The 12,463-nt window shown below is 40.2% G+C and overlaps 1 protein-coding gene across 3 annotated transcripts in view; it reads left to right on the top strand.

Moving 5' to 3' along the window:
• The window catches only part of ryk (receptor like tyrosine kinase), a 55,508-nt gene that overhangs the window by 15,516 nt on the left and 27,529 nt on the right, over positions 1–12,463 (top strand). Inside the window, exons 2-8 of one of the 3 annotated variants that reach the window (XM_085150304.1) lie at positions 3,936–4,057; positions 4,147–4,246; positions 4,367–4,498; positions 6,852–6,911; positions 7,535–7,673; positions 8,601–8,701; positions 10,436–10,519. In XM_085150304.1, coding sequence (XP_085006430.1) covers positions 3,936–4,057; positions 4,147–4,246; positions 4,367–4,498; positions 6,852–6,911; positions 7,535–7,673; positions 8,601–8,701; positions 10,436–10,519 — 738 coding nt within the window. Of the gene's footprint in view, positions 1–3,935; positions 4,058–4,146; positions 4,247–4,366; positions 4,499–6,851; positions 6,912–7,531; positions 7,674–8,600; positions 8,702–10,435; positions 10,520–12,463 lie in introns of all 3 variants that reach the window. The other 2 variants (XM_085150303.1, XM_085150305.1) reach the window with 2 other exon arrangements.

Below are 12,463 nucleotides of genomic sequence, written 5' to 3'. Positions count from 1 at the left end.
CAGTGTCTGTACATTTTAGTTGCAAATTATTAATAATATGGCTCCTCGGTAAATCCTGACAGTAGTTCTTCAATGCCAGCTGGCCCTAGTGTTGGTGAACCTGGCCTCAGTAGATTCACTGACTGATCATTGGCGAGGCACATGTGTATGTTGGGAGCATTGCTGGTAATTCTTACCCTCCGTCCTTTTGCGAGCCAAGTGACTGAAAGTGAATGTATGTTTTTATGTCACCGATCCACCATGCTACTATCAGGGCTTAGCAAAGAAGCTTTTGTACAAACACTTCAGCTTTGAAAAGCACTTTAAATGATTTGAGCTGAAGCCTTATTCTTGTTATTACTATAACTTTATTATCTTCGGCTAAACTCGTTTTGAATCCATTTTTCCACAGAGCAGGGGCTGTGGATTATTTCCACGGTGTCTTACAGTGAAGTGGAGGGAATCTCTAGGATGGAAGGAATGTTAGGAAGGAAAGCAACCAGAAAGAGCAAGCGATTGCAACGATCAGCTCTCTGAAAGCAGTGTAATGGTTGAATTACTGAGACATAATTTAAGGGATCTGAACTTTCCATACAATAATACTTCATAATAATATGTTTGTACTTGTTTCTTTGTTACTTAGACACTGGTTACCTCACGGATCTCTGCAAGTTGGGTCATGCACTGCTTTCGTGTCGTTTACTTTGCCGCTGTGCCAGTATATTGGTAGTAATTTCATGCATGATTTTTTTTTAATGAATTCTTCAGATACTTCCATACGAACAGACAAAACACCCACTGTATTAAATCATCTGCTGTTAGGAGCACTGTTAAGTTTATTGACCGGGGCTCTGCATTAATTGTGCATCCTAGTCATATGATTATGCAAAAATTAATGTAAGGATGCAAAAAATAATTCTAGTTTTATATTGCTCAAGTGCTTGGCCTGATAACTGTGGGTTTCTTTATGGATGGGATAAGAAATGTGGCATCGGTGGTGAAATGCTGACAACAAACTGCTTAAATGTTGCAGTGAAACAAAAAAAAAATTGTGCTGGAAATGCCAACAACACGCTCTCAAGTGTCATGCTGGAGAAGTCTGAGTTAGCATCAGAGCTGGTGGCATCTCTAGCTGTTTGATGTGCAAGGCACACCACTAATCAAAAAGGAGTTCTTTTTACAGACACATCTCCTGGTAATACTGTTTTTCATTCCAGAGAGCTGAGTATTTAAGTCGGGGATTAAAGTGCAGTGCATGGTTCAACTTCCTCCACCTCAGGAACCACTTATTCCCCATCCTCAGTCTGTGTACACTTACAGGCTGCTGCTGCTGCTGCTGCTGCTGCCACCGCCTCCGATTCCTGTTTTGAAATTCTGGCATTTTGGGTGGAAAGTGCTGTGAGAAACTTGAGCCACTCTCGTCCTCTTGGAACCTTTATGCCTGGCTGCATAATTTAATTGGTATAAGAGATGTGTGTGGCCTCATGTTGAGACAAGGGGGGCACACAAAGTTGAGCACGAGTAAGGTAATTATTCCTGTTGAGAGGTGCCAAAAGTACAGACATTCTGTACTCAAGTAGAAGTACAGTTACTAGTGTTTAAAAATACTCCAGTAAAAGTTGAAGTACTGATTCAACTTCTTTACTCAAGTAAAGGTGAAAAAGTACAAAAGTAGTTCCTCAAAGAACATCTCTACCACCTATTTTTACGCAAAGCTAACTCAACCTTGTCCCACATTAATGTAATAATGAAATTATATTAGTAGATAGGAATACAAACTTTGTTAGTCTGATTTTCAATTCTAATAAAGCTTGAATCAGGTAAGTAGAACATGAGCAGAGAAAAAAAAGGAAAATAAAAAATAGCTCTATTTTCTCTTGCCTACATTGTAAAGGTTGTCTTTGCCTCTAAACAGGTGGGGGAACCCTAAAATCAGCTGTAGTGGCTCAGAGTGGGAAAAGAATCACAACTTACAATAATTTCTGTTGAGAGCTGCAGTAGATTTTCTTAGTGTACAGGCTGTGGTAAGGTGACCTGCTGCTCTTTGTGGGTGTACACAATTGAATTCAACCAGATGTTTCATGAGTTGTCCTGGCTGATTTCCATCCTCTACACTGACAGTATGTTTATGCTGGGGGTCTTTTTCTAGATGGTACAAGGTTCTTACGAGAGTGGATTTCAGTGAATGAATCTCAGCATCACCAGCTTAACTTCAGATTCAGCTCTGCTATTCTTAATGTACCTAACTCTGACCATGAAACCACGGACACTGTGCACACACTGTTCTTTAGTTTAAATCCATCACAGTACAGGAAACTAACCTGTTTGCCCTAAAAAAAAAAATCAGTCCCTTTTATTCTTGCTAGTCTTCTGTAGGGCTGAAGTACTGAGATAGCAACTTATGGACACCTGCAGTCGTTCCGGTGTTGTGTCAAAAAACAACACTGGCCCACTCTAACCTCTGAGTATGACACACGCTTGTGCCTGTTTGATCTTGTTTTAGTCAACATTTCCTGGTGATTAATACACAAAAAGGAGTGCCTTTCATGTGTTACTGTTTAGGCTCAAGTCTGCTTGATGTTGGTGGCCTGCAGTGATGAAATAACTCCCTTCAGTTCCGACAAACCAAAAGTAACAAGTCTGTTTTAAGAATGTAAGAAGTAGAAAGTACAGGAAAAAAAAGTAGTGTGTAAAAGTAAAAAGTTGTCAGACAAATAAACTCAAGTACAGATACCTGAAAATTCTACAGTAACAGAGTATTTCTGCTTTGTTTCTTCCCACCCCTGTTCCTGTTTGGGCTGTGTGCTCGAATCAGCATGCAGTTCTGAAGCTGCTGGAAAAGCAGAAAACTGATTTCTGATTGTGAGCTGGTGCCAATCCAGGTGCAAACTTGGGTCCTGATATGATCAATCGGATCAAAGTTTCAGCCTGTCCCCTCAGAATCAGTTCTTTTTTTAAAACACAACTTTAAGGAAGTTATGCATGCATTTTACTTTGAAGTTATGAAAATTTAAAATTAGAAGCTAGTCGAGACAAAAAACATTTACTGTGAACATTCCCTAGTCTGCCTTTCAGCACACCCCTTTTCTTTCCATGCAAGTCAAATCCCCCTTTTTTGATTTAAGTCTTAGTTTCTGAATTTTACCTTTTCACATGCTAAAAATGTGATCAACAGAAAAAGAGAGAGCAGCTGTCTTGTTCTTTGGACTCGTTAGAAACTTTACGTAACCCTCGACGCCTCTGTTTTTAATTGAGCCGGTGTAAGAACGCCCTATGACGGGTGCTCTGAGACACCCAGGGGTACTGTGGGAGCCTGGGTGCATTCTTCACTTCTCTTTAAACTAGATATTCACAGACAGACCATTTTCTGCCAGACAGACTCTTTCAAGGAGTGATAGCACTGCCTTGGGCACTGGTTGGGGGATTTCACCAGCATACATTACAGTTTTTGATGGAGTAAAAAAGGAAAAAAAGCCTTCTTTAAAGGCTTGAATTCGTTAAAATAAAAGGGGAAGAAACAGCACAGAGTACCAGCCTGCTGAGCTTTCTGTGAATGGTTGCACAGATTTTGAGTGTCGGGTTTAGTTTCCTAGATTGGAAATTATGCTGATATTTTTGGACGCTGTCTGACTTAAACCTTTTGAACTTTTTCACATGACCATTAAGTGTTATTAAGTGCTAACAGTGCAATGATGTTGCAATGTTTAGTCCATCTCTTTACTGAGGAGAAGCCTGCTAGTGCAGCTAGCAGTGTGACTGGATATTTAACTGTATACGAGACTTGCTCTGAATGAGGAAATGTGTTGTAAAAGGTATTTTATGTCCAGTGATCTCAATAATTTCTTCAGAATAGAGGTGTTTAAGTGATGTCAGTCCACAGAGTTTAAGGGCTCAATCATCTCCTGCACTGGATGAGGTTCTCACCGAAGTAAAATCTGTTCCTTCTTCTCACACAGGCCTCGACGCAGAGCTGTACTACGTGCGACACGATGTGGTGAACCATTACGCGCTTTCCTTCAACATGTCTGTGCCCACTGAGACCAACAGCCTCTACTTCACATGGTACTCCAAGACAAAGGTGAGACCAAGCATGTTCTCAGCACACAGGTCATCTGATCACACATGTGAGGGAAATATTAACATTTCTTCTCCGTTCCTCATTTAAAGGTTGACTACCGGCTTTCATTCAGCGTGGAGAACCCCGTAGCCCTGAACCCGCCATGGTGCAACATCTCCCTTCAGGGGGAAGTGCCCCGTGTTCCCTCTGGTCTGTCATACTACCTTTAATTTTTAAAGAAAAGTTCTGAAAATCCTGAAGCTATGATGGAGTTTGTATGTGTGTGTAATATTTATGTTTTTGTGTGCCTGTGTGTTGTTTCCTCCGCAGTCTTCAGAGTGGACATCTTATGTTCGGGCAAAGTAGATGAAGAGGCATTTTTAACAATGCAGCTGAATCTGACCATCCATGCCAACAACTACACAGTGCTCAACTTCAAGAGGAGGAAAATGTGCTATAAGAGTAAGAATCTGTTCATCTATACAAATGTGAGGTTTAAAAACTCTCTCAACTCTGAAAAGTGAAAAGCTCCTTATGAAAATAAGTTGGATCACAAATGGGTGCAAAGTTTTGAGCCGGCCCATGTACTTAGAGGTCTTGTAACAAGGAAAATATTAATAGTATGAAAACACATTTTTAGCTTTATTAATTATGAAGCTCAAAACACAGTAAGAGCTTTGTAGTGAAATCTGATGACATTTGACAATTTTTAGTAACATTGGAAAGCAAAATTGTGAATTAAAATTTTAAATCTGATTAAAATAAAATAAAATGGGGTAACTGGAGAACTGCTCGGGAGGGACTGGAAGAACTATGACCAGTCAAATGTTATTAAAAACATCCAGGGCCCCTCGAGGTAACATGTAACAAATGACCTCTGTTTCTGTGCGCTATAGACGATAAAAATTTAACCATCGCGTATCAGACTGCACCTTCTTCAGGAGCTTTAAAGAACCCAGCAAAGCAATTAATCCTCTTTTATTCTCGCCATTGTCAGCCTGTAAACAGTAGTACTTGGTATGCTTTCGGTGTCATTTCAGCTAGTCACGCACATCACGATTTTTCTTTTTTGTAACCTGACACGGTTGGTTGCAGGTTACCTCACAAGCTTTACAAATATTCATTCAGATGTCAGAATGGACTGTAGACACTGACTGGTCTGTGGTAACATCACAGCCCGTGTGAAACACAACCAGTGAAGTGACCACAACACCTTCTGGCCTCTGGGGGCAATGGTGAAGTATGCATATCCCTTCTAAGGCCATCAGACAGGAACCACAAATTAGAAAGACAGCTCACAGCAGTTTAAAAACACTCTTTCCTTACCAAGGATTGTGTAAATGCAGGGGGATACAAAAAAAATTAATAAGAAAGAGACATAAAAACATAACAGCAGGGCAGACACACTCGAGCAGCATTGATTTAGATTAAGAAAGACTACAGATGCACCAGGGTCCTAGATCTCTCTTCATGTCATTACCTTATGTATTTAAAGGCAGTTTACCAGGCGGACATTAACCCGGTCATATCAATAAATGTCACCCTTCTAATTTCATTAAATAAATAAATAAATAAATAAAAATCTGTCATACTGCTGGTTCCCCTACATTATTAACCAAACGTTAAAGTAACAGTAGGAAGATGTGCCGGTTCTTGTGTTCCTCGTTTGCTGCTATTCTCAAACTGCCTGAAGATAATTACATGTGGCCCAGAGGCTTCTTGCCATATGTCCCCATGGAAACAAATTTATTCCCGTCTTATTTTAAGCAGGAGTCGAATTGGTAGCATGAACAGATTCTTTGTGTGCCTGAGTTGCAGTCATTCCTTCCTGTCGCTGCCTGCAGTGACACTGGAGAGGACTGAAAATGTTTGTCCGTGTTTGCTGTTTTATGATCGCAACTTGTTGTCAAAATAAGTTAACTCAACTGCTCAACTTTTCAAGGGTTTCATCATCACCCTCTAAACAAGACCAAACTAACAGAGTGAAGAGTTTGTTTTGCGTTCTTCTGTTTGAAGCAGAGCTTTTTGTTTAATGTTGAGATAAATGAGCTGCTTTTGGGCTTTATAATAAATTGCACCAAAGATTTAGGAAAAAGAAAATCCCTGTCGTGTAGTAGAGACATGCTTTTTAATTTTTTTTTTTTTATTTAAACCATTTTCTGTGTTGCTGTCATGTTGTATGGATAAATTACTTGTAACGCTCAGCTGTTATGCATCACTGCAGTATTGGTCTGAAATGCTTTATCCTTGGAGTTCAGAATATGTGGTGGAAATCCGAGGTCCCATATTTCCTGGGTTCATGTAGTCAAAGAAACTGAAAGTAAAAAATGTTATCTGTTATCATGAGCATTTTTAAACTTCACCGAGTGCTTACTTTTTTCTTTCAGTGTTACATGTTTTGCATCACCTCACATCATAGTCTGTTGGTTGTGGATGGAACTTGTTTTTGAGAAGAAGTTTAAATTTCATTTTATGTTTTTAGGGGAAAAAGTGTTTACAGGCGTGATAGTGTATACAGGTGAACCAGTGAGAAGAAAAGTTGGTTTAAATCACCAGAAGAAATATGGAGAAAAGCAAAAAACACTTTGCTAAAGTGCTCATACCAGCCTTAAAATGAATTAATAATCATCAGGAGCATGGGTTTATAAAGAAAGGCTCTAAAACAGAGGCTGAAATAAGAGGTTACACCAAGCCTATGTTAATAAAGCCGAGTCCGAGCTAGAAGTTAGCATCATTTGAATATATTTTGATAATTTGATGTTAAATGAAGTTTATGTATTTCTCTCTCTCTCTCCCTTTTCCCCTCCCCAAACAGGAATCGATTCTGAAAAGATCCCCATTCCTCTCAACAATAACTCTCTCCCTCGGCCTGACTGTAAGTAAACTTTCCACCTGCTCCCCCTCTTCCTGCTGCGTGTATTGTTCACAGGTGGCATCAGCCTAGTGAGACAGATGTTAAATCACTATGATGGCAGCTGTATTCAGTAGTCGGTCTTCGTTAGGAAAAAAAGAAAATGAGTTGAGGGCTAAAGAGAAGGAGTCATTGTGCTATTGAAGACCACTCTGTCAGCTCCCACCCACCCCTCAGAGTTGGAGTGGTTGTTCACATCTATTCAGACTTGTGTGAGCCTCCTTGAAGCAAAGCACCATTAGTGGGTCGTCTCCCTTCTGCTTGGGTAGGCCCGAGGAGCCCGGGGCCCTCTGAGGCTTTTAGAGAGGTGATGAGAACAGCTCTCAGATGCTGGATCCCGGGCACAGTCACTGCTTTTCCAGGTCTCCATTAACTCTTGAGTGGAGCCTGAGGTGCTCTCATACTTTCTTTTCCATGTATGCCTTTTTTTTTTATATATACTGTGGCCATCGTATCATATTTTTGCATCATGCGATTATGGAATTTCTTATGCTGTAATTCTCTCCCCCCCCCCTTTTCCTTTTTCTTTTTTTAGAGCGGCTTGTTTGTCTGATTCTTAATTTGTGTCATTTTTGTGTCATCAGTAGATGGTGTTACCGCTCCCACCACCTCCACCCAGGTGTTCTATATAAGCGTGAGTGTCTGCTGCATTGTCATCTTCCTCGTGGCCATCATTCTGGCCATCCTGCACCTGCACAGCATGAAGAGAGTGGAGATGGAGGACAGGTACGGTTCTTTTGCTTGTTCTCCTTCCAAAGAAATCTTACAACCTGATGCATGAGTGACGTCTTAAGAGCAGCACTCCTTCCTGTAATCTCCACTTCAGTTGAAGCTTGCACAGGTTATCAATGTGAAATTAGATCAGCACATTCAGAAACGTTTGCCATCGGGACAGTCAGAAATTTTAACAAGCTAACACACTTATCATTTTAGACATTTTTAAATTCAATTCTGAATTTAAAATCATTCTCCTCCCAAACAAAATCTTTAATAAAAGGGCCACGTCATATCTCAGAGACCTCATAGTACCATATTGTCCCAATAGAGCATTTAACTTAAACAGACTGCAGGTTTTCAGGGCCCTCTTCTGTGGAATCAGCTCCCAGTTTGGATTCAGGAGACGGACACCTTCTCTACTTTCTACTTTACTGAGTTATGCTACAATAGGCTTGTGTGGATGTTTCACATAATGCACTGAACATCTTCTCCTCACTCTCTGTGTGTTTATACATCACTACTGAATTTAATCAGTAGTAATTATTAGTATTTATTATTAAACTCTCCCATAATGTGTCTTTTGTCATGTCTTCCTCCTCCTCACCCTCATTAATCACAGCAGATGGCTGCCCCTTCCTGATCCTGGTTCTGCTGCAGGTGTCTTCCTGTTAAAAGGGAGTTTTTCTTTCTCAATGTCACCAAATAGGGTCTTACGCTATAAAGCACCTTGAGCCATGTGACTGTCAATTAAAACTATGACCTGACTGACTGAAATAAAATAACTATCCTGTGCTTTACATTTTTTTAACTGTGCATATATCCTGCTGTACTTCCAGGGTCATCACTTGTTAACGGAGGGAGGATGTTTATCAAGGACTGTTTTTGTTTGTTTGTTTGTTTGTTTTAACGTATAATATACGACTCTGTGTCTTTCAGTGTGAGTGACAGTGGAAGTTCACAGGGCCTTTCTCAGCCATCCACCCAGACCACGCAGTACCTGAGGGCTGACACTCCAAACAACGCCGCCCCTGTTACCAGTAAGATTTTACCTCCCCTACACCACACCCCTCAGACTTCTGAATCACAAGATGAAACATCTGTTCAAGTTTCATTAAAAAAAAACAAGTGATTCAGTTTTCCACATATTTTCTTCTCTTGCTCAGGTATCTCCAACTTGGATGCTTCTCCAAATGCAGTAATTGGCTGTGAATGACTCAGTTAGCTTAACTGGTATCATATGATTGTAATGAAGCAAACAGTTCTGCAGTAATGCTATCTTCTTTCTCGTTGTTGTTGCTCCTCTCCTTGTGACCTGTTACTGTGGGAATAATGTGTAAATGTCCTCACCATGTGCTTTGTGTCAGACAGCAGTAAGAGGAGAAAAATGGGCCTGTTTTAGTGGTTGGCACATTGTAAACGCAGACGTGGGAAGAGCAGACCAAGCATCTAGTGTTTAGAAACTTCTGTTTTTCTCCTTTGCTAGAATTAACTCTAGGGCTGTTCGATATAACAATATATATCGGATGACGATATAAAGACGTCTATCGTTTCATTTTATGCAATCGTTTGTTTCGTGGTGTCACAAAATAAACTGTTTGCGGCAACATTTTTTCATCGTTTTGATGGTCACGGTAGTGGTTATATTAATCTCTTAAAGTTCTCTCTTTCTCTTATATTTAATATAACCACACTACGGACGGACAAGCACCTGTTTTTATGCGTTGTGGTTAGCAACAACGACGGTAAAACCATCGCAAGTCCGCTTGTTTATTTTCCACATAAACCTTTCACAATAAAGCTCAAGATCCTGTTGAGACTTTTCAAGATAAACCGAATCACGTGAAAGAGTATGCAGAGTATTTACGGATGAGAAGCAAAAAAGAGCCATCAGGTGCTAAAAAATAAACCTTAGACTCAAACGTTAGAACAGGCTTTTCCCCGCAGCACGCCGTGTAATAAATACTCACAAAGAAAACGGCGTCCGTTACAACTTATGTCTAAAAATGTATCGTTTCATGCGTCGGTTAAAACACTTGACTCCAGCTGGAAACACTTCACGCAAGTCGAGCTGCTCGAGATTCACAGAATTTACAGAATGTTACATTTTTGTGATTTATATCGTTATCGGGACGATAGAATTCTTATATCGGGATATGAGATTTTGGTCATATCACACAGCCCTAATCAACTCACATTTCTTCTTATCTCATTCAGATAAAATGATGACATAACTAGTTTTCAGATTTAAAATAATGTGTTCCTAAGATGCATTAAGTACAAAGAAGTCTACAGGTCGTCATCAGATATTACACATAGCACAATATGTTGGTGCAGGGAGGAAGACCTCATGAAATGATGATGTGCCTGTTTCAATTTGGTGGGAGAGGTGTGCGTTTGAGTACCACAGCTGTACACACGTCTATTTTTTGTCAGTAAATGGTCCATCGCTGCCCTCTTGTGGATTCAACCCTCATCTCAACCCCACTGCCTCTTCTCCTTGTGTGTCTTAAACCTTTGTTGCTAAATGTGATTATCTCAACTGAACTCCCTTCCCTCCCTGTTTAACTCCGCCCCTGGTGGATGAGTGTCCTCACCTAGTGAGCATGCCTGGTTTGATGGATGTTTTGAGCTGAAAGGTTACAGCGAGAGTTACACATCCACTCATTCATTCAGGTCCTGTTGTGATTTTGTGTGCTTTCACCATTAAACCCCTTCTTTCTCACCTTCTCCCACCCGCCACTCCCTCCCTGCCCTTCTCGTCTCGTCTTCAGACAACCACCCTGGTTCTGCACCCATACTCCAGCTTGCTGCCTCCTCCTTCCAAAACCCCGGTGCTCCCCCTCATGAAACCAAAAGTAAGTTTCTGGGAAGTTAATTACCTGCTGTGTATTATAGTTAGGATATTGTGAGCAGCAGGATGAAATCACCTCCCTGTTTTTTGTTTGTTTTTTTTCCTTTCATTTCAAGTTTTCTGTTTGTCTTAAGCTGTACATGTCACCTGCTTTTCTGTGGCATTCTTTGTCACCATATAAAATCATTATTTACAATAGTTTCGACTCATTAATCAATATCATAATCATTTAGTGTTTTATTCAAGGAAGAATTCTGTAGATCCTCTGGTAGATGGTTTTAGGCTGTGAGGTTGACTTTCTTTGTTTTATAATTTTGTATAATAATTGAATTTATTTGAGTTTTGACTCCCAGTTTAAAGAAATCATAATCAGTGAATATGTAAAAAGAGTCTTCTCCTCCACTCACCCTTTTTTCTAAAATGATCTTCTTTAAAATCCTACCATGTTTCTGAAAAAGCTTGGATGCAAATTATTACATTTTGTTTTAATTTACAAATCTAATAAAATCCACATTTTACTCGCAATAGAACAGAAATCATATTAAATGTTTAAACTGAGACATTTTACTAGTTCATGACAAATATTAGCTCAGTTTAGATTTGATCGCAGTAACACACCTTTAAAAGTTGGGAGGGAGAAAATGGAAGGCTGGAGAAGTAAGTGGTACTAAAAACAAACAAACAGCTGGTGAAACATTTCGCTGCCTAATAACAGGTCATTAACATGACTGGGTCTAAAAAGAGCATCTTAGGCTACGTTCACACTGCAGGCCAAAGCGCACCAACTTTTTTGACCCTATGCGAACCATATCTGATCATGGTAGGACAGTTTGAACAGCACAAATCCGATATTTTCAAATCCGACCTAGTTCACTTTGTGGTACTGAATCCGAAACATATCTGATGTTTTAGAAAGCGACTACTGTTTGAACGGTCATGTCGCATTAAATCCGTCTTTTACGTCACTGCCACAAGACAGATGCCAGTTATCAGCGTCGGAGAAGACAAACGAGAAAGCATGGCGGCCATTGTTAAAGGACGGGCTCTCTTTTTTCTCAGTGTCCTTCTTTCGCTAATTAAATTGTCAAAATTCTGTCTGTTACAACTGTGCAGAAATTGATACAACACCTACCAGCTCTGTAGCTGCCATTTTTACTTCCGTAAACAGAGCGCGTTGTGTGTGACGTCTTCTTTTGCCCATGTGGGCCGCTTTGAGGGCTTTGAACCGTTCACCCTAGAGCGCGTTTGCTGTCACATTTTATTTGTAGTGTGAACAACCAGACAAAAATCGGAATTGAGCATTAAGACCTGCAGTGTGATCGTAGCCTTAGAGAGGCAGATTTTCTTAGAAGTGAAGATGGGCAGAGTTTCACCAATCTGCAAAAACCTGCAACTACAAATTTTGACTTTGGAATAATATACCTCAATATGAAATTGAGAAGGCTGTGAATATTTCTTCATTATATTCAGTGCATAATGTCATGGAAAGATTCAGAGAATACAGAGAAATGTCTTTGTGCAAGGGACAAGGCTGACAATAAATATTGGATTCCTGTGATCTGCAAAGAAGTCATCATATAAACATGATGCAGAAATGCACAATTCAGCAAAAATGATGCTGAACCGCATACTGCAGTCTGGGTGCCGAACTGGCTGTCTGTAGTCCAGCTCTTTCACCAACTGAAAATATTTGGAGCATTGAAAATCAAAGCAGATCCAGGACTGCTGAGCAGCCAGAATCCTCTAAGAATGGAAGGACATTCCTCTCCCAAAAGTCTGGCAGTTGCTCTCCTCAGCACCCAGACATTTACCGACTGTTGTTAAGTCATAAACATGGCCCTGTCCAAACTTTTTTAAGACCTGCAACAAATTCGAATTGACGTTTTTCCCTTGAAATTGTACATTTTCTCAGTTTGTAAAGTATGGGTCTGTGAGATTTGTAAGTCAT

This window comes from Neolamprologus multifasciatus, chromosome 23 (genome assembly GCF_963576455.1).
Source record: "Neolamprologus multifasciatus chromosome 23, fNeoMul1.2, whole genome shotgun sequence".
Taxonomy (NCBI): Eukaryota; Metazoa; Chordata; class Actinopteri; order Cichliformes; family Cichlidae; genus Neolamprologus; species Neolamprologus multifasciatus.
Note: the sequence above shows the minus strand (reverse complement) of the source record. Positions and strands in the feature narration are given on the sequence as shown.